Here is a 19,067-nt window from a genome sequence, read left to right on the forward strand (position 1 = left end):
ACACAGTATATATATATATCCTCTCTATAGGGTCACCACGTGTACTATACACAGTATATATATCCTCTCTATAGGGTCACCACGTGTACTATACGCAGTATATATATCCTCTCTATAGGGTCACCACGTGTACTATACGCAGTATATATATATATATATCCTCTCTATAGGGTCACCACGTGTACTATACACGGTATATATATATATATCCTCTCTATAGGGTCACCATGTGTACTATACACAGTATATATATCCTCTCTATAGGGTCACCACGTGTACTATACACAGTATATATATATATATATCCTCTCTATAGGGTCACCACGTGTACTATACACAGTATATATATCCTCTCTATAGGGTCACCACGTGTACTATACACAGTATATATATATCCTCTCTATAGGGTCACCACGTGTACTATACACAGTATATATATATCCTCTCTATAGGGTCACCACGTGTACTATACACAGTATATATATATCCTCTCTATAGGGTCACCACGTGTACTATACACAGTATATATATATATATATATCCTCTCTATAGGGTCACCACGTGTACTATACACAGTATATATATATATATATCCTCTCTATAGGGTCACCACGTGTACTATACATAGTATATATATATCCTCTCTATAGGGTCACCACGTGTACTATACACAGTATATATATATATCCTCTCTATAGGGTCACCACGTGTACTATACACAGTATATATATATATATATATCCTCTCTATAGGGTCACCACGTGTACTATACACAGTATATATATCCTCTCTATAGGGTCACCACGTGCACTATACACAGTATATATATCCTCTCTATAGGGTCACCACGTGTACTATACACAGTATATATATATATCCTCTCTATAGGGTCACCATGTGTACTATACGCAGTATATATATATCCTCTCTATAGGGTCACCACGTGTACTATACACAGTATATATATCCTCTCTATAGGGTCACCACGTGCACTATACACAGTATATATATCCTCTCTATAGGGTCACCACGTGTACTATACACAGTATATATATATATCCTCTCTATAGGGTCACTACGTGTACTATACACAGTATATATATATATCCTCTCTATAGGGTCACCACGTGTACTATACACAGTATATATATCCTCTCTATAGGGTCACCATGTGTACTATACACAGTATATATATATCCTCTCTATAGGGTCACCACGTGTACTATACACAGTATATATATCCTCTCTATAGGGTCACCACGTGTACTATACGCAGTATATATATATCCTCTCTATAGGGTCACCACGTGTACTATACACAGTATATATATCCTCTCTATAGGGTCACCACGTGTACTATACACAGTATATATATATCCTCTCTATAGGGTCACCACGTGTACTATACACAGTATATATATATCCTCTCTATAGGGTCACCACGTGTACCGCTCACAACCAGGAGTTACAGAAGAAGGTTCAGCAGCTGCAGAGACAGAACTTGTAAGTGTCGCCTCTCGATTTGGTTTGTTTCTTTCTTCCTGGTGGAGGCTCCTCCCACCCTTGTGTCACATGACCGTGTATTATGTAATATGGCGTCTTCTGCTCCTCTGCAGCTCCCTCCTCCAGCAGCTGAGAAACCTACAGGCCCTGCTGAGCCAATCCGGAGCCAAGACCACGTCCTCCAGCACCTGTATCATGGTGAGTCCACGTAACGTGTGGGGGTCCTGTATCATGGTGGGTCCACGTAACGTGTGGGGGGTCCTGTATCATGGTGGGTCCACGTAACGTCTGGCGGTCCTGTATCATGGTGGGTCCACGTAACATGTGGGAGTCCTGTATCATGGTGAGTCCACGTAACGTGTGGGGGTCCTGTATCATGGTGGGTCCACGTAACGTGTGGGGGGTCCTGTATCATGGTGAGTCCACGTAACGTGTGGGGGTCCTGTATCATGGTGGGTCCACGTAACGTGTGGTGGTCCTGTATCATGGTGGGTCCACGTAACGTGTGGGGGTCCTGTATCATGGTGGGTCCACGTAACGTGTGGGGGTCCTGTATCATGGTGGGTCCACGTAAGGTGTGGTGGTCCTGTATCATGGTGGGTCCACGTAACGTGTGGCGGTCCTGTATCACGGTGGGTCCACGTAACGTGTGGCGGTCCTGTATCACGGTGGGTCCACGTAACGTGTGGGGGTCCTGTATCACGGTGAGTCCACGTAACGTGTGGTGGTCCTGTATCACGGTGAGTCCACGTAACGTCTGGCGGTCCTGTATCATGGTGGGTCCACGTAACGTCTGGCGGTCCTGTATCATGGTGGGTCCACGTAACATGTGGGAGTCCTGTATCATGGTGGGTCCACGTAACGTGTGGCGGTCCTGTATCATGGTGGGTCCACGTAACGTGTGGGGGTCCTGTATCATGGTGGGTCCACGTAACGTGTGGCGGTCCTGTATCATGGTGGGTCCACATAACGTGTGGTGGTCCTGTATCATGGTGGGTCCACGTAACGTGTGGTGGTCCTGTATCATGGTGGGTCCACGTAAGGTGTGGTGGTCCTGTATCATGGTGGGTCCACGTAACGTGTGGTGGTCCTGTATCATGGTGAGTCCACATAACGTGTGGTGGTCCTGTATCATGGTGGGTCCACGTAACGTGTGGTGGTCCTGTATCATGGTGGGTCCACGTAAGGTGTGGTGGTCCTGTATCATGGTGGGTCCACATAACGTGTGGGGGGTCCTGTATCATGGTGAGTCCACGTAACGTGTGGGGGTCCTGTATCATGGTGGGTCCACGTAACGTGTGGGGGGTCCTGTATCATGGTGAGTCCACGTAACGTGTGGGGGTCCTGTATCATGGTGGGTCCACGTAACGTGTGGTGGTCCTGTATCATGGTGGGTCCACGTAACATGTGGGAGTCCTGTATCATGGTGGGTCCACGTAACGTGTGGGGGTCCTGTATCATGGTGAGTCCACGTAACGTGTGGGGGTCCTGTATCATGGTGGTCCTGTATCATGGTGGGTCCACGTAACGTGTGGCGGTCCTGTATCATGGTGGGTCCACGTAAGGTGTGGTGGTCCTGTATCATGGTGGGTCCACGTAACGTGTGGTGGTCCTGTATCATGGTGGGTCCACGTAAGGTGTGGTGGTCCTGTATCATGGTGGGTCCACGTAACGTGTGGTGGTCCTGTTCTCCTGGTACTATGGCTCCTGACCGTGTCACCTTCCTCTGCAGGTCATGGCGCTGTCTTTCTGCCTCATTCTCTTCCCCAGTCTCTATCCATTTGGGACTAAAATAGGACAACTCGGCTCTCATGGAGGTAAGTACCACTAGATTAGGAGACGACCTCTCTTACCCCATATGAAGCCCCTCCATTCCCTCAGACCCCACTAGATTAGGAGACGACCTCTCTTACCCCATATGAAGCGCCTCCATTCCCTCAGATCCCACTAGATTAGGAGAGGACCTCTCTTACCCCATATGAAGCCCCTCCATTCCCTCAGACCCCACTAGATTAGGAGAGGACATCTTTTACCCCATATGAAGCCTCTCCATTCCCTCAGACCCCACTAGATTAGGAGAGGACCTCTCTTACCCCATATGAAGCCCCTCCATTCCCTCAGACCCCACTAGATTAGGAGAGGACCTCTCTTACCCCATATGAAGCCCCTCCATTCCCTCAGACCCCACTAGATTAGGAGAGGACCTCTTTTACCCCATATGAAGCCCCTCCATTCCCTCAGACCCTACTAGATTAGGAGACGACCTCTCTTACCCCATATGAAGCCCCTCCATTCCCTCAGACCCCACTAGATTAGGAGAGGACCTCTCTTACCCCATATGAAGCCCCTCCATTCCCTCAGACCCCACTAGATTAGGAGAGGACCTCTCTTACCCCATATGAAGCCCTCCATTCCCTCAGACCCCACTAGATTAGGAGAGGACCTCTCTTACCCCATATGAAGCCCCTCCTTTCCCTCAGACCCCACTAGATTAGGAGAGGACCTCTCTTAACCCATATGAAGCCCCTCCATTCCCTCAGACCCCACTAGATTAGGAGAGGACCTCTCTTACCCCATATGAAGCCCTCCATTCCCTCAGACCCCACTAGATTAGGAGAGGACCTCTCTTACCCCATATGAAGCCCCTCCATTCCCTCAGACCCCACTAGATTAGGAGAGGACCTCTCTTACCCCATATGAAGCCCCTCCATTCCCTCAGACCCCACTAGATTAGGAGAGGACCTCTTTTACCCCATATGAAGCCCCTCCATTCCCTCAGACCCTACTAGATTAGGAGAGGACCTCTCTTACCCCATATGAAGCCCCTCCATTCCCTCAGACCCTACTAGATTAGGAGAGGACCTCTCTTACCCCATATGAAGCCCCTCCTTTCCCTCAGACCCCACTAGATTAGGAGAGGACCTCTCTTACCCCATATGAAGCCCCTCCATTCCCTCAGACCCCACTAGATTAGGAGAGGACCTCTCTTACCCCATATGAAGCCCCTCCATTCCCTCAGACCCCACTAGATTAGGAGAGGACCTCTCTTACCCCATATGAAGCCCCTCCATTCCCTCAGACCCCACTAGATTAGGAGAGGACCTCTCTTACCCCATATGAAGCCCCTCCATTCCCTCAGACCCCACTAGATTAGGAGAGGACCTCTCTTACCCCATATGAAGCCCCTCCATTCCCTCAGACCCCACTAGATTAGGAGAGGACCTCTCTTACCCCATATGAAGCCCCTCCATTCCCTCAGACCCCACTAGATTAGAAGAGGACCTCTCTTACCCCATATGAAGCCCCTCCATTCCCTCAGACCCCACTAGATTAGGAGAGGACCTCTCTTACCCCATATGAAGCCCCTCCATTCCCTCAGACCCCACTAGATTAGGAGAGGACCTCTCTTACCCCATATGAAACCCCTCCATTCCCTCAGACCCCACTAGATTAGGAGAGGACCTCTCTTACCCCATATGAAGCCCTCCTTTCCCTCAGACCCCACTAGATTAGGAGAGGACCTCTCTTACCCCATATGAAGCCCCTCCATTCCCTCAGACCCCACTAGATTAGGAGAGGACCTCTCTTACCCCATATGAAGCCCCTCCATTCCCTCAGACCCCACTAGATTAGGAGAGGACCTCTCTTACCCCATATGAAGCCCCTCTATTCCATCAGACCCCACTAGATTAGGAGACTACCTCTCTTACCCCATATGAAGCCCCTCCATTCCCTCAGATCCCACTAGATTAGGAGAGGACCTCTCTTACCCCATATGAAGCCCCTCCATTCCCTCAGACCCCACTAGATTAGGAGACTACCTCTCTTACCCCATATGAAGCCCTCCATTCCCTCAGACCCCACTAGATTAGGAGAGGACCTCTCTTACCCCATATGAAGCCCCTCCATTCCCTCAGACCCCACTAGATTAGGAGAGGACCTCTCTTACCCCATATGAAGCCCCTCCATTCCCTCAGACCCCACTAGATTAGGAGAGGACCTCTCTTACCCCATATGAAGCCCCTCCATTCCCTCAGATCCCACTAGATTAGGAGAGGACCTCTCTTACCCCATATGAAGCCCCTCCATTCCCTCAGACCCCACTAGATTAGGAGAGGACCTCTCTTACCCCATATGAAGCCCCTCCATTCCCTCAGACCCCACTAGATTAGGAGAGGACCTCTCTTACCCCATATGAAGCCCCTCCATTCCCTCAGACCCCACTAGATTAGGAGAGGACCTCTCTTACCCCATATGAAGCCCTCCATTCCCTCAGACCCTACTAGATTAGGAGAGGACCTCTCTTACCCCATATGAAGCTCCTCCATTCCCTCAGACCCCACTAGATTAGGAGAGGACCTCTTTTACCCCATATGAAACCCCTCCATTCCCTCAGACCCTATTAGATTAGGAGAGGACCTCTCTTACCCCATATGAAGTCCCTCCATTCCCTCAGACCCCACTAGATTAGGAGAGGACCTCTCTTACCCCATATGAAGCCCCTCTATTCCATCAGACCCCACTAGATTAGGAGAGGACCTCTCTTACCCCATATGAAGCCCCTCCATTCCCTCAGATCCCACTAGATTAGGAGAGGACCTCTCTTACCCCATATGAAGCCCCTCCATTCCCTCAGACCCCACTATATTAGGAGAGCACCTCTCTTACCCCATATTAAGCCCCTCCATTCCCTCAGACCCCACTATATTAAGAGAGCACCTCTCTTACCCCATATGAAGCCCCTCCATTCCCTCAGACCCTACTAGATTAGGAGAGGACCTCTCTTACCCTATATAGAAGCCCCTCCATTCCCTCAGACCCCACTAGATTAGGAGAGGACCTCTCTTACCCCATATGAAGCCCCTCCATTCCCTCAGACCCCACTATATTAGGAGAGGACCTCTCTTACCCCATATGAAGCCCCTCCATTCCCTCAGACCCTACTAGATTAGGAGAGGACCTCTCTTACCCTATATGAAGCCCCTCCATTCCCTCAGACCCTACTAGATTAGGAGAGGACCTCTCTTACCCCATATGAAACCCCTCCATTCCCTCAGACCCCACTAGATTAGGAGACGACCTCTCTTACCCCATATGAAGCCCCTCCATTCCCTCAGACCCTACTAGATTAGGAGAGGACCTCTTTTACCCCATATGAAGCCCCTCCATTCCCTCAGAGCCTATTAGATTAGGAGAGGACCTCTCTTACCCCATATGAAGCCCCTCCTTTCCCTCAGACCCCATTAGATTAGGAGAGGACCTCTCTTACCCCATATGAAGCCCCTCCATTCCCTCAGACCCCACTAGATTAGGAGACGACCTCTCTTACCCCATATGAAGCCCTCCATTCCCTCAGACCCTATTAGATTAGGAGAGGACCTCTCTTACCCCATATGAAGCCCCTCCTTTCCCTCAGACCCCACTAGATTAGGAGAGGACCTCTCTTACCCCATATGAAGCCCCTCCATTCCCTCAGACCCCACTAGATTAGGAGAGGACCTCTCTTACCCCATATGAAGCCCTCCATTCCCTCAGACCCTATTCGATTAGGAGAGGACCTCTCTTACCCCATATGAAGCCCCTCCATTCCCTCAGACCCTATTAGATTAGGAGAGGACCTCTCTTACCCCATATGAAGCCCCTCCATTCCCTCAGACCCCACTAGATTAGGAGAGGACCTCTCTTACCCCATATGAAGCCCCTCCATTCCCTCAGACCCCACTAGATTAGGAGACGACCTCTCTTACCCCATATGAAGCCCCTCCATTCCCTCAGACCCCACTAGATTAGGAGAGGACCTCTCTTACCCTATATGAAGCCCCTCCATTCCCTCAGACCCTACTAGATTAGGAGACGACCTCTCTTACCCCATATAAAGCCCCTCCATTCCCTCAGACCCTACTAGATTAGGAGAGGACCTCTCTTACCCCATATGAAGCCCCTCCATTCCCTCAGACCCCACTAGATTAGGAGAGGACCTCTCTTACCCCATATGAAGCCCCTCCATTCCCTCAGACCCCACTAGATTAGGAGAGGACCTCTCTTACCCCATATGAAGCCCCCCCATTCCCTCAGACCCCACTAGATTAGGAGAGGACCTCTCTTACCCCATATGAAGCCCTCCATTCCTTCAGACCCCACTAGATTAGGAGAGGACCTCTCTTACCCCATATGAAGCCCTGCCATTCCCTCAGACCCCACTAGATTAGGAAACGACCTCTCTTACCCCATATGAAGCCCCTCCATTCCCACACACCCCACTTGATTAGGAGAGGACCTCTCTTACCCCATATGAAACCCCTCCATTCCCTCAGACCCCACTAGATTAGGAGACTACCTCTCTTACCCCATATGAAGCCCCTCCATTCCCTCAGACCCCATTAGATTAGGAGAGGACCTCTCTTACCCCATATGAAGCCCCTCCATTCCCTCAGACCCCACTAGATTAGGAGAGGACCTCTCTTACCCCATATGAAGCCCCTCCATTCCCTCAGACCCCACTAGATTAGGAGAGGACCTCTCTTACCCCATATGAAGCCCCTCCATTCCCTCAGACCCCACTAGATTAGGAGAGGACCTCTCTTACCCCATATGAAGCCCCTCCATTCCCTCAGACCCCACTAGATTAGGAGAGGACCTCTCTTACCCCATATGAAGCCCTCCATTCCCTCAGACCCTACTAGATTAGGAGAGGACCTCTCTTACCCCATATGAAGCCCCTCCATTCCCTCAGACCCTATTAGATTAGGAGACGACCTCTTTTACCCCATATGAAGCCCCTCCATTCCCTCAGACCCCACTAGATTAGGAGACGACCTCTCTTACCCCATATGAAGCCCCTCCATTCCCTCAGACCCCACTAGATTAGCAGAGGACCTCGCTTACCCCATATGAAACCCCTCCATTCCCTCAGACCCCACTAGATTGAGAGGACCTCTCTTACCCCATATGAAGCCCCTCCATTCCCTCAGACCCCACTAGATTAGGAGAGGACCTCTCTTACCCCATATGAAGCCCCTCCATTCCCTCAGACCCTACTAGATTAGGAGAGGACCTCTCTTACCCCATATGAAGCCCCTCCATTCCCTCAGACCCTACTAGATTAGGAGAGGACCTCTCTTACCCCATATGAAGCCCCTCCATTCCCTCAGACCCCACTAGATTAGGAGAGGACTTCTCTTACCCCATATGAAGCCCCTCCATTCCCTCAGACCCCACTAAATTAGGAGACTACCTCTCTTACCCCATATGAAGCCCCTCCATTCCCTCAGACCCCACTAGATTAGGAGAGGACCTCTCTTACCCCATATGAAGCCCCTCCATTCCTTCAGACCCAATTAGATTAGGAGAGGACCTCTCTTACCCCATATGAAGCCCCTCCATTCCCTCAGACCCTACTAGATTAGGAGAGGACCTCTCTTACCCCATATGAAGCCCCTCCTTTCCCTCAGACCCCACTAGATTAGGAGAGGACCTCTCTTACCCCATATGAAGCCCTCCATTCCCTCAGACCCCACTAGATTAGGAGAGGACCTCTCTTACCCCATATGAAGCCCCTCCATTCCCTCAGACCCTACTAGATTAGGAGAGGACATCTTTTACCCCATATGAAGCCCCTCCATTCCCTCAGACCCTACTAGATTAGGAGAGGACCTCTCTTACCCCATATGAAGCCCCTCCATTCCCTCAGACCCCACTAGATTAGGAGACGACCTCTCTTACCCCTTATGAAGCCCCTCCATTCCCTCAGACCCCACTAGATTAGGAGAGGACCTCTCTTACCCCATATGAAGCCCCTCCATTCCCTCAGACCCCACTAGATTAGGAGAGGACCTCTCTTACCCCATATGAAGCCCTCCATTCCCTCAGACCCTACTAGATTAGGAGAGGACCTCTCTTACCCCATATGAATCCCCTCCATTCCCTCAGACCCTATTAGATTAGGAGACGACCTCTTTTACCCCATATGAAGCCCCTCCATTCCCTCAGACCCCACTAGATTAGGAGAGGACCTCGCTTACCCCATATGAAACCCCTCCATTCCCTCAGACCCCACTAGATTGAGAGGACCTCTCTTACCCCATATGAAGCCCCTCCATTCCCTCAGACCCTACTAGATTAGGAGAGGACCTCTCTTACCCCATATGAAGCCCCTCCATTCCCTCAGACCCCACTAGATTAGGAGAGGACCTCTCTTACCCCATATGAAGCCCCTCCATTCCCTCAGACCCCACTAAATTAGGAGACTACCTCTCTTACCCCATATGAAGCCCCTCCATTCCCTCAGACCCCACTAGATTAGGAGAGGACCTCTCTTACCCCATATGAAGCCCCTCCATTCCTTCAGACCCCATTAGATTAGGAGAGGACCTCTCTTACCCCATATGAAGCCCCTCCATTCCCTCAGACCCTACTAGATTAGGAGAGGACCTCTCTTACCCCATATGAAGCCCCTCCATTCCCTCAGACCCCACTAGATTAGGAGAGGACATCTTTTACCCCATATGAAGCCCCTCCATTCCCTCAGACCCTACTAGATTAGGAGAGGACCTCTCTTACCCCATATGAAGCCCCTCCATTCCCTCAGACCCCACTAGATTAGGAGACGACCTCTCTTACCCCTTATGAAGCCCCTCCATTCCCTCAGACCCCACTAGATTAGGAGAGGACCTCTCTTACCCCATATGAAGCCCCTCCATTCCCTCAGACCCCACTAGATTAGGAGACGACCTCTCCCCGTATGAAGCCCCTCCATTCACTCAAATTCACTAGATTAGGAGAGGACCTCTCTTACCCCATATGAAACCCCTCCATTCCCTCAGACCCCATTCGATTAGGAGACGACCTCTCTTACCCCATATAAAGCCCCTCCATTCCCTCAGACCCCACTAGATTAGGAGAGGACCTCTCTTACCCCATATGAAGCCCCTCCATTCCCTCAGACCCTACTAGATTAGGAGACAACCTCTCTTACCCCATATGAAGCCCCTCCATTCCCTCAGACCCCACTAGATTAGGAGAGGACCTCTCTTACCCCATATGAAGCCCCTCCATTCCCTCAGACCCCACTAGATTAGGAGAGGACCTCTCTTACCCCATATGAAGCCCCTCCATTCCCTCAGACCCTACTAGATTAGGAGAGGACCTCTCTTACCCCATATGAAGCCCCTCCATTCCCTCAGACCCTACTAGATTAGGAGAGGACCTCTCTTACCCCATATGAAACCCCTCCATTCCCTCAGACCCCACTAGATTAGGAGAGGACCTCTCTTACCCCATATGAAACCCCTCTATTCCATCAGACCCCACTAGATTAGGAGAGGACCTCTCTTACCCCATATGAAGCCCCTCCATTCCCTCAGACCCCACTAGATTAGGAGAGGACCTCTCTTAGCCCATATGAAGCCCCTCCATTCCCCCAGACCCCACTAGATTAGGAGACGACCTCTCTTACCCCATATGAAGCCCTCCATTCCCTCAGACCCCACTAGATTAGGAGAGGACCTCTCTTACCCCATATGAAGTCCCTCCATTACCTCAGACCCCACTAGATTAGGAGAGGACCTCTCTTACCCCATATGAAGCCCCTCCATTCCTTCAGACCCCACTAGATTAGGGGAGGACCTCTCTTACCCCATATGAAGCCCCTCCATTCCCTCAGACCCCATTAGATTAGGAGAGGACCTCTCTTACCCCATATGAAGCCCCTCCTTTCCCTTACACCTTATTAGATTAGGAGAGGACCTCTCTTACCCCATATGAAGCCCTCCATTCCCTCGGACCCCACTAGATTAGGAGAGGACCTCTCTTACCCCATATGAAGCCCCTCCATTCCCTCAGACCCCACTAGATTAGGAGAGGACCTCTCTTACCCCATATGAAGCCCCTCCATTCCCTCAGACCCTATTAGATTAGGAGAGGACCTCTCTTAGCCCATATGAAGCCCCTCCATTCCCTCAGACCCCACTAGATTAGGAGAGGACCTCTCTTACCCCATATGAAGCCCCTCCATTCCCTCAGACCCTACTAGATTAGGAGAGGACCTCTCTTACCCCATATGAAGCCCCTCCATTCCCTCAGACCCCACTAGATTAGGAGAGGACCTCTCTTACCCCATATGAAGCCCCTCCATTCCCTCAGACCCCACTAGATTAGGAGAGGACCTCTCTTACCCCATATGAAGCCCCTCCATTCCCTCAGACCCTACTAGATTAGGAGAGGACCTCTCTTACCCCATATGAAGCCCCTCCTTTCCCTCAGACCCCACTAGATTAGTAGAGGACCTCTCTTACCCCATATGAAGCCCCTCCATTCCCTCAGACCCCACTAGATTAGGAGAGGACCTCTCTTACCCCATATGAAGCCCCTCCATTCCCTCAGACCCCACTAGATTAGGCGAGGACCTCTCTTACCCCATATGAAGCCCTCCATTCCCTCAGACCCCACTAGATTAGGAGAGGACCTCTCTTACCCCATATGAAGCTCCTCCATTCCCTCAGACCCCACTAGATTAGGAGAGGACCTCTCTTACCCCATATGAAGCCCCTCTATTCCATCAGACCCCACTAGATTAGGAGACTACCTCTCTTACCCCATATGAAGCCCCTCCATTCCCTCAGATCCCACTAGATTAGGAGAGGACCTCTCTTACCCCATATGAAGCCCCTCCATTCCCTCAGACCCCACTAGATTAGGAGACGACCTCTCTTACCCCATATGAAGCCCCTCCATTCCCTCAGACCCCACTAGATTAGGAGACTACCTCTCTTACCCCATATGAAGCCCCTCCATTCCCTCAGATCCCACTAGATTAGGAGAGGACCTCTCTTACCCCATATGAAGCCCCTCCTTTCCCTTAGACCCCACTAGATTAGGAGAGGACCTCTCTTACCCCATATGAAGCCCCTCCATTCCCTCAGACCCTACTAGATTAGGAGAGGACCTCTCTTACCCCATATGAAGCCCCTCCATTCCCTCAGACCCTACTAGATTAGGAGAGGACCTCTCTTACCCCATATGAAGCTCCTCCATTCCCTCAGACCCCACTAGATTAGGAGAGGACCTCTCTTACCCCATATGAAACCCCTCCATTCCCTCAGACCCCACTAGATTAGGAGAGGACCTCTCTTACCCCATATGAAGCTCCTCCATTCCCTCAGACCCCACTAGATTAGGAGAGGACCTCTCTTACCCCATATGAAGCCCCTCTATTCCATCAGACCCCACTAGATTAGGAGACTACCTCTCTTACCCCATATGAAGCCCCTCCATTCCCTCAGATCCCACTAGATTAGGAGAGGACCTCTCTTACCCCATATGAAGCCCCTCCATTCCCTCAGACCCCACTAGATTAGGAGACTACCTCTCTTACCCCATATGAAGCCCCTCCATTCCCTCAGATCCCACTAGATTAGGAGAGGACCTCTCTTACCCCATATGAAGCCCCTCCTTTCCCTTAGACCCCACTAGATTAGGAGAGGACCTCTCTTACCCCATATGAAGCCCCTCCATTCCCTCAGACCCCACTAGATTAGGAGAGGACCTCTCTTACCCCATATGAAGCCCCTCCATTCCCTCAGACCCTACTAGATTAGGAGAGGACCTCTCTTACCCCATATGAAGCCCTCCATTCCCTCAGACCCCACTAGATTAGGAGAGGACCTCTCTTACCCCATATGAAGCCCCTCCATTCCCTCAGACCCTACTAGATTAGGAGAGGACCTCTCTTACCCCATATGAAGCCCCTCCATTCCCTCAGACCCCACTAGATTAGGAGAGGACCTCTCTTACCCCATATGAAGCCCCTCCATTCCCTCAGACCCCACTAGATTAGGAGACGACCTCTCTTACCCCATATGAAACCCCTCTATTCCATCAGACCCCACTAGATTAGGAGACGACCTCTCTTACCCCATATGAAGCCCCTCCTTTCCCTCAGACCCCATTAGATTAGGAGAGGACTTCTCTTACCCCATATGAAGCCCACCATTCCCTCAGACCCCACTAGATTAGGAGACGACCTCTCTTACCCCATATTAAGCCCCTCCATTCCCTCAGACCCCACTATATTAGGAGAGCACCTCTCTTACCCCATATGAAGCCCCTCCATTCCCTCAGACCCTACTAGATTAGGAGAGGACCTCTCTTACCCCATATGAAGCCCCTCCATTCCCTCAGACCCCACTAGATTAGGAGAGGACCTCTCTTACCCCATATGAAGCCCCTCCATTCCCTCAGACCCCACTAGATTAGGAGAGGACCTCTCTTACCCCATATGAAGCCCTCCATTCCCTCAGACCCTACTAGATTAGGAGAGGACCTCTCTTACCCCATATGAAGCCCCTCCATTCCCTCAGACCCTATTAGATTCGGAGACGACCTCTTTTACCCCATATGAAGCCCCTCCATTCCCTCAGACCCCACTAGATTAGGAGACGACCTCTCTCACCCCATATGAAGCCCCTCCATTCCCTCAGACCCCACTAGATTAGGAGAGGACCTCGCTTACCCCATATGAAACCCCTCCATTCCCTCAGACCCCACTAGATTGAGAGGACCTCTCTTACCCCATATGAAGCCCCTCCATTCCCTCAGACCCTACTAGATTAGGAGAGGACCTCTCTTACCCCATATGAAGCCCCTCCATTCCCTCAGACCCTACTAGATTAGGAGAGGACCTCTCTTACCCCATATGAAGCCCCTCCATTCCCTCAGACCCCACTAGATTAGGAGAGGACCTCTCTTACCCCATATGAAGCCCCTCCATTCCCTCAGACCCCACTAAATTAGGAGACTACCTCTCTTACCCCATATGAAGCCCCTCCATTCCCTCAGACCCCACTAGATTAGGAGAGGACCTCTCTTACCCCATATGAAGCCCCTCCATTCCTTCAGACCCCATTAGATTAGGAGAGGACCTCTCTTACCCCATATGAAGCCCCTCCATTCCCTCAGACCCTACTAGATTAGGAGAGGACCTCTCTTACCCCATATGAAGCCCCTCCATTCCCTCAGACCCCACTAGATTAGGAGAGGACATCTTTTACCCCATATGAAGCCCCTCCATTCCCTCAGACCCTACTAGATTAGGAGAGGACCTCTCTTACCCCATATGAAGCCCCTCCATTCCCTCAGACCCCACTAGATTAGGAGACGACCTCTCTTACCCCTTATGAAGCCCCTCCATTCCCTCAGACCCCACTAGATTAGGAGAGGACCTCTCTTACCCCATATGAAGCCCCTCCATTCCCTCAGACCCCACTAGATTAGGAGAGGACCTCTCTTACCCCATATGAAGCCCCTCCATTCCCTCAGACCCCACTAGATTAGGAGACGACCTCTCCCCGTATGAAGCCCCTCCATTCCCTCAAACTCACTAGATTAGGAGATGACCTCTCTTACCCCATATAAAGCCCCTCCATTCCCTCAGACCCCACTAGATTAGGAGAGGACCTCTTTTACCCCATATGAAGCCCCTCCATTCCCTCAGACCCCACTAGATTAGGAGAGGACCTCTCTTACCCCATATGAAGCCCCTCCATTCCCTCAGACCCCACTAGATTAGGAGACGACCTCTCTTACCCCTTATGAAGCCCCTCCATTCCCTCAGACCCCACTAGATTAGGAGAGGACCTCTCTTACCCCATATGAAGCCCCTCCATTCCCTCAGACCCCACTAGATTAGGAGACGACCTCTCCCCATATGAAACCCCTCCATTCCCTCAGACCCCATTCGATTAGGAGACGACCTCTCTTACCCCATATAAAGCCCCTCCATTCCCTCAGACCCCACTAGATTAGGAGAGGACCTCTCTTACCCCATATGAAGCCCCTCCATTCCCTCAGACCCTACTATATTAGGAGACAACCTCTCTTACCCCATATGAAGCCCCTCCATTCCCTCAGACCCCACTAGATTAGGAGAGGACCTCTTTTACCCCATATGAAGCCCCTCCATTCCCTCAGACCCCACTAGATTAGGAGAGGACCTCTCTTACCCCATATGAAGCCCCTCCATTCCCTCAGACCCTACTATATTAGGAGACAACCTCTCTTACCCCATATGAAGCCCCTCCATTCCCTCAGACCCCACTAGATTAGGAGAGGACCTCTTTTACCCCATATGAAGCCCCTCCATTCCCTCAGACCCCACTAGATTAGGAGAGGTCCTCTCTTACCCCATATGAAGCCCCTCCATTCCCTCAGACCCTACTAGATTAGGAGAGGACCTCTCTTACCCCATATGAAGCCCCTCCATTCCCTCAGACCCCACTAGATTAGGAGAGGACCTCTCTTACCCCATATGAAGCCCCTCCATTCCCTCAGACCCTACTAGATTAGGAGAGGACCTCTCTTACCCCATATGAAACCCCTCCATTCCCTCAGACCCCACTAGATTAGGAGAGGACCTCTCTTACCCCATATGAAGCCCCTCCATTCCATCAGACCCCACTAGATTAGGAGAGGACCTCTCTTACCCCATATGAAGCCCCTCCAGTCCCTCAGACCCCACTAGATTAGGAGAGGACCTCTCTTAGCCCATATGAAGCCCCTCCATTCCCTCAGACCCCACTAGATTAGGAGAGGACCTCTCTTACCCCATATGAAGCCCCTCCATTCCCTCAGACCCTACTAGATTAGGAGAGGACCTCTCTTACCCCATATGAAGCCCCTCCATTCCCTCAGACCCCACTAGATTAGGAGAGAACCTCTCTTTCCCCATATGAAGCCCCTCCTTTCCCTCAGACCCCACTAGATTAGGAGAAGACCTCTCTTACCCCATATGAAGCCCTCCTTTCCCTCAGACCCCACTAGATTAGGAGACGACCTCTCTTACCCCATATGAAGCCCCTCCATTACCTCAGACCCCACTAGATTAGGAGAGGACCTCTCTTACCCCATATGAAGCCCCTCCATTCCTTCAGACCCCACTAGATTAGGGGAGGACCTCTCTTACCCCATATGAAGCCCTCCATTCCCTCAGACCCCATTAGATTAGGAGAGGACCTCTCTTACCCCATATGAAGCCCCTCCTTTCCCTTACACCTTATTAGATTAGGAGAGGACCTCTCTTACCCCATATGAAGCCCTCCATTCCCTCAGACCCCACTAGATTAGGAGAGGACTTCTCTTACCCCATATGAAGCCCCTCCATTCCCTCAGACCCCACTAGATTAGGAGAGGACCTCTCTTACCCCATATGAAGCCCTCCATTCCCTCAGACCCTATTAGATTAGGAGAGGACCTCTCTTACCCCATATGAAGCCCTCCATTCCCTCAGACCCCACTAAATTAGGAGAGGACCTCTCTTACCCCATATGAAGCCCCTCCATTCCCTCAGACCCCACTAGATTAGGAGAGGACCTCTGTTACCCCATATGAAGCCCCTCCATTCCCTCAGACCCCACTAGATTAGGAGAGGACCTCTCTTACCCCATATGAAGCCCCTCCATTCCCTCAGACCCCACTAGATTAGGAGAGGACCTCTCTTACCCCATATGAAGCCCCTCCATTCCCTCAGACCCCACTAGATTAGGAGAGGACCTCTCTTACCCCATATGAAGCCCCTCCATTCCCTCAGACCCCACTAGATTAGGAGAGGACCTCTCTTACCCCATATGAAGCCCCTCCATTCCCTCAGACCCCACTAGATTAGGAGAGGACCTCTCTTACCCCATATGAAGCCCCTCCTTTCCCTCAGACCCCACTAGATTAGTAGAGGACCTCTCTTACCCCATATGAAGCCCCTCCATTCCCTCAGACCCCACTAGATTAGGAGAGGACCTCTCTTACCCCATATGAAGCCCCTCCATTCCCTCAGACCCCACTAGATTAGGAGAGGACCTCTCTTACCCCATATGAAGCCCTCCATTCCCTCAGACCCCACTAGATTAGGAGAGGACCTCTCTTACCCCATATGAAGCCCTCCATTCCCTCAGACCCCACTAGATTAGGAGAGGACCTCTCTTACCCCATATGAAGCCCCTCTATTCCATCAGACCCCACTAGATTAGGAGACTACCTCTCTTACCCCATATGAAGCCCCTCCATTCCCTCAGATCCCACTAGATTAGGAGAGGACCTCTCTTACCCCATATGAAGCCCCTCCATTCCCTCAGACCCCACTAGATTAGGAGACTACCTCTCTTACCCCATATGAAGCCCCTCCATTCCCTCAGACCCCACTAGATTAGGAGAGGACCTCTCTTACCCCATATGAAGCCCCTCCATTCCCTCAGACCCCACTAGATTAGGAGACGACCTCTCTTACCCCATATGAAGCCCCTCCATTCCTTCAGACCCACACGATTAGGAGAGGACCTCTCTTACCCCATATGAAGCCCCTCCATTCCCTCAGACCCTACTAGATTAGGAGAGGACCTCTCTTACCCCATATGAAGCCCCTCCATTCCCTCAGACCCCACTAGATTAGGAGAGGACCTCTCTTACCCCATATGAAGCCCCTCCATTCCCTCAGACCCCACTAGATTAGGAGAGGACCTCTCTTACCCCATATGAAGCCCCTCCATTCCCTCAGACCCCACTATATTAGGAGAGGACCTCTCTTACCCCATATGAAGCCCCTCCATTCCCTCAGACCCTACTAGATTAGGAGAGGACCTCTCTTACCCTATATGAAGCCCCTCAATTCCCTCAGACCCTACTAGATTAGGAAACGACCTCTCTTACCCCATATGAAGCCCCTCCATTCCCACACACGCCACTTGATTAGGAGAGGATCTCTCTTACCCCATATGAAGCCCCTCCATTCCCTCAGACCCCACTAGATTAGGAGAGGACCTCTCTTACCCCATATGAAGCCCTCCATTCCCTCAGACCCTACTAGATTAGGAGACAACCTCTCTTACCCCATATGAAACCCCTCCATTCCCTCAGACCCCAATAGATTAGGAGAGGACCTCTCTTACCCCATATGAAGCCCCTCCATTCCCTCAGACCCCATTAGATTAGGAGAGGACCTCTCTTACCCCATATGAAGCCCCTCCTTTCCCTCAGACCCCACTAGATTAGGAGAGGACCTCTCTTACCCCATATGAAGCCCCTCCTTTCCCTCAGACCCCACTAGATTAGGAGAGGACCTCTCTTACCCCATATGAAGCCCCTCCTTTCCCTCAGACCCCACTAGATTAGGAGAGGACCTCTCTTACCCCATATGAAGCCCCTCCATTCCCTCAGACCCCACTAGATTAGGAGAGGACCTCTCTTACCCCATATGAAGCCCCTCCATTCCCTCAGACCCCACTAGATTAGGAGAGGACCTCTCTTACCCCCATATGAAGCCCCTCCATTCCCTCAGACCCCACTAGATTAGGAGAGGACCTCTCTTACCCCATATGAAGCCCTCCATTCCCTCAGACCCTACTAGATTAGGAGAGGACCTCTCTTACCCCATATGAAGCCCCTCCATTCCCTCAGACCCTATTAGATTAGGAGACGACCTCTCTCACCCCATATGAAGCCCCTCCATTCCCTCAGACCCCACTAGATTAGGAGAGGACCTCGCTTACCCCATATGAAACCCCTCCATTCCCTCAGACCCCACT

General features: G+C 51.2%; 1 protein-coding gene across 1 annotated transcript in view; it reads left to right on the top strand.

Annotated features, from left to right (window-relative positions):
• The window catches only part of CREB3 (cAMP responsive element binding protein 3), a 55,908-nt gene that overhangs the window by 14,850 nt on the left and 21,991 nt on the right, over positions 1-19,067 (top strand). The window contains exons 6-8 of the mRNA XM_056553049.1: positions 1,435-1,503; positions 1,617-1,701; positions 3,236-3,320. Coding sequence (XP_056409024.1) covers positions 1,435-1,503; positions 1,617-1,701; positions 3,236-3,320 — 239 coding nt within the window. The remainder of the gene's footprint in view (positions 1-1,434; positions 1,504-1,616; positions 1,702-3,235; positions 3,321-19,067) is intronic.

The sequence above is a fragment of the Hyla sarda genome, unplaced genomic scaffold, assembly GCF_029499605.1.
Source record: "Hyla sarda isolate aHylSar1 unplaced genomic scaffold, aHylSar1.hap1 scaffold_230, whole genome shotgun sequence".
In the NCBI taxonomy this organism is placed as follows: Eukaryota; Metazoa; Chordata; class Amphibia; order Anura; family Hylidae; genus Hyla; species Hyla sarda.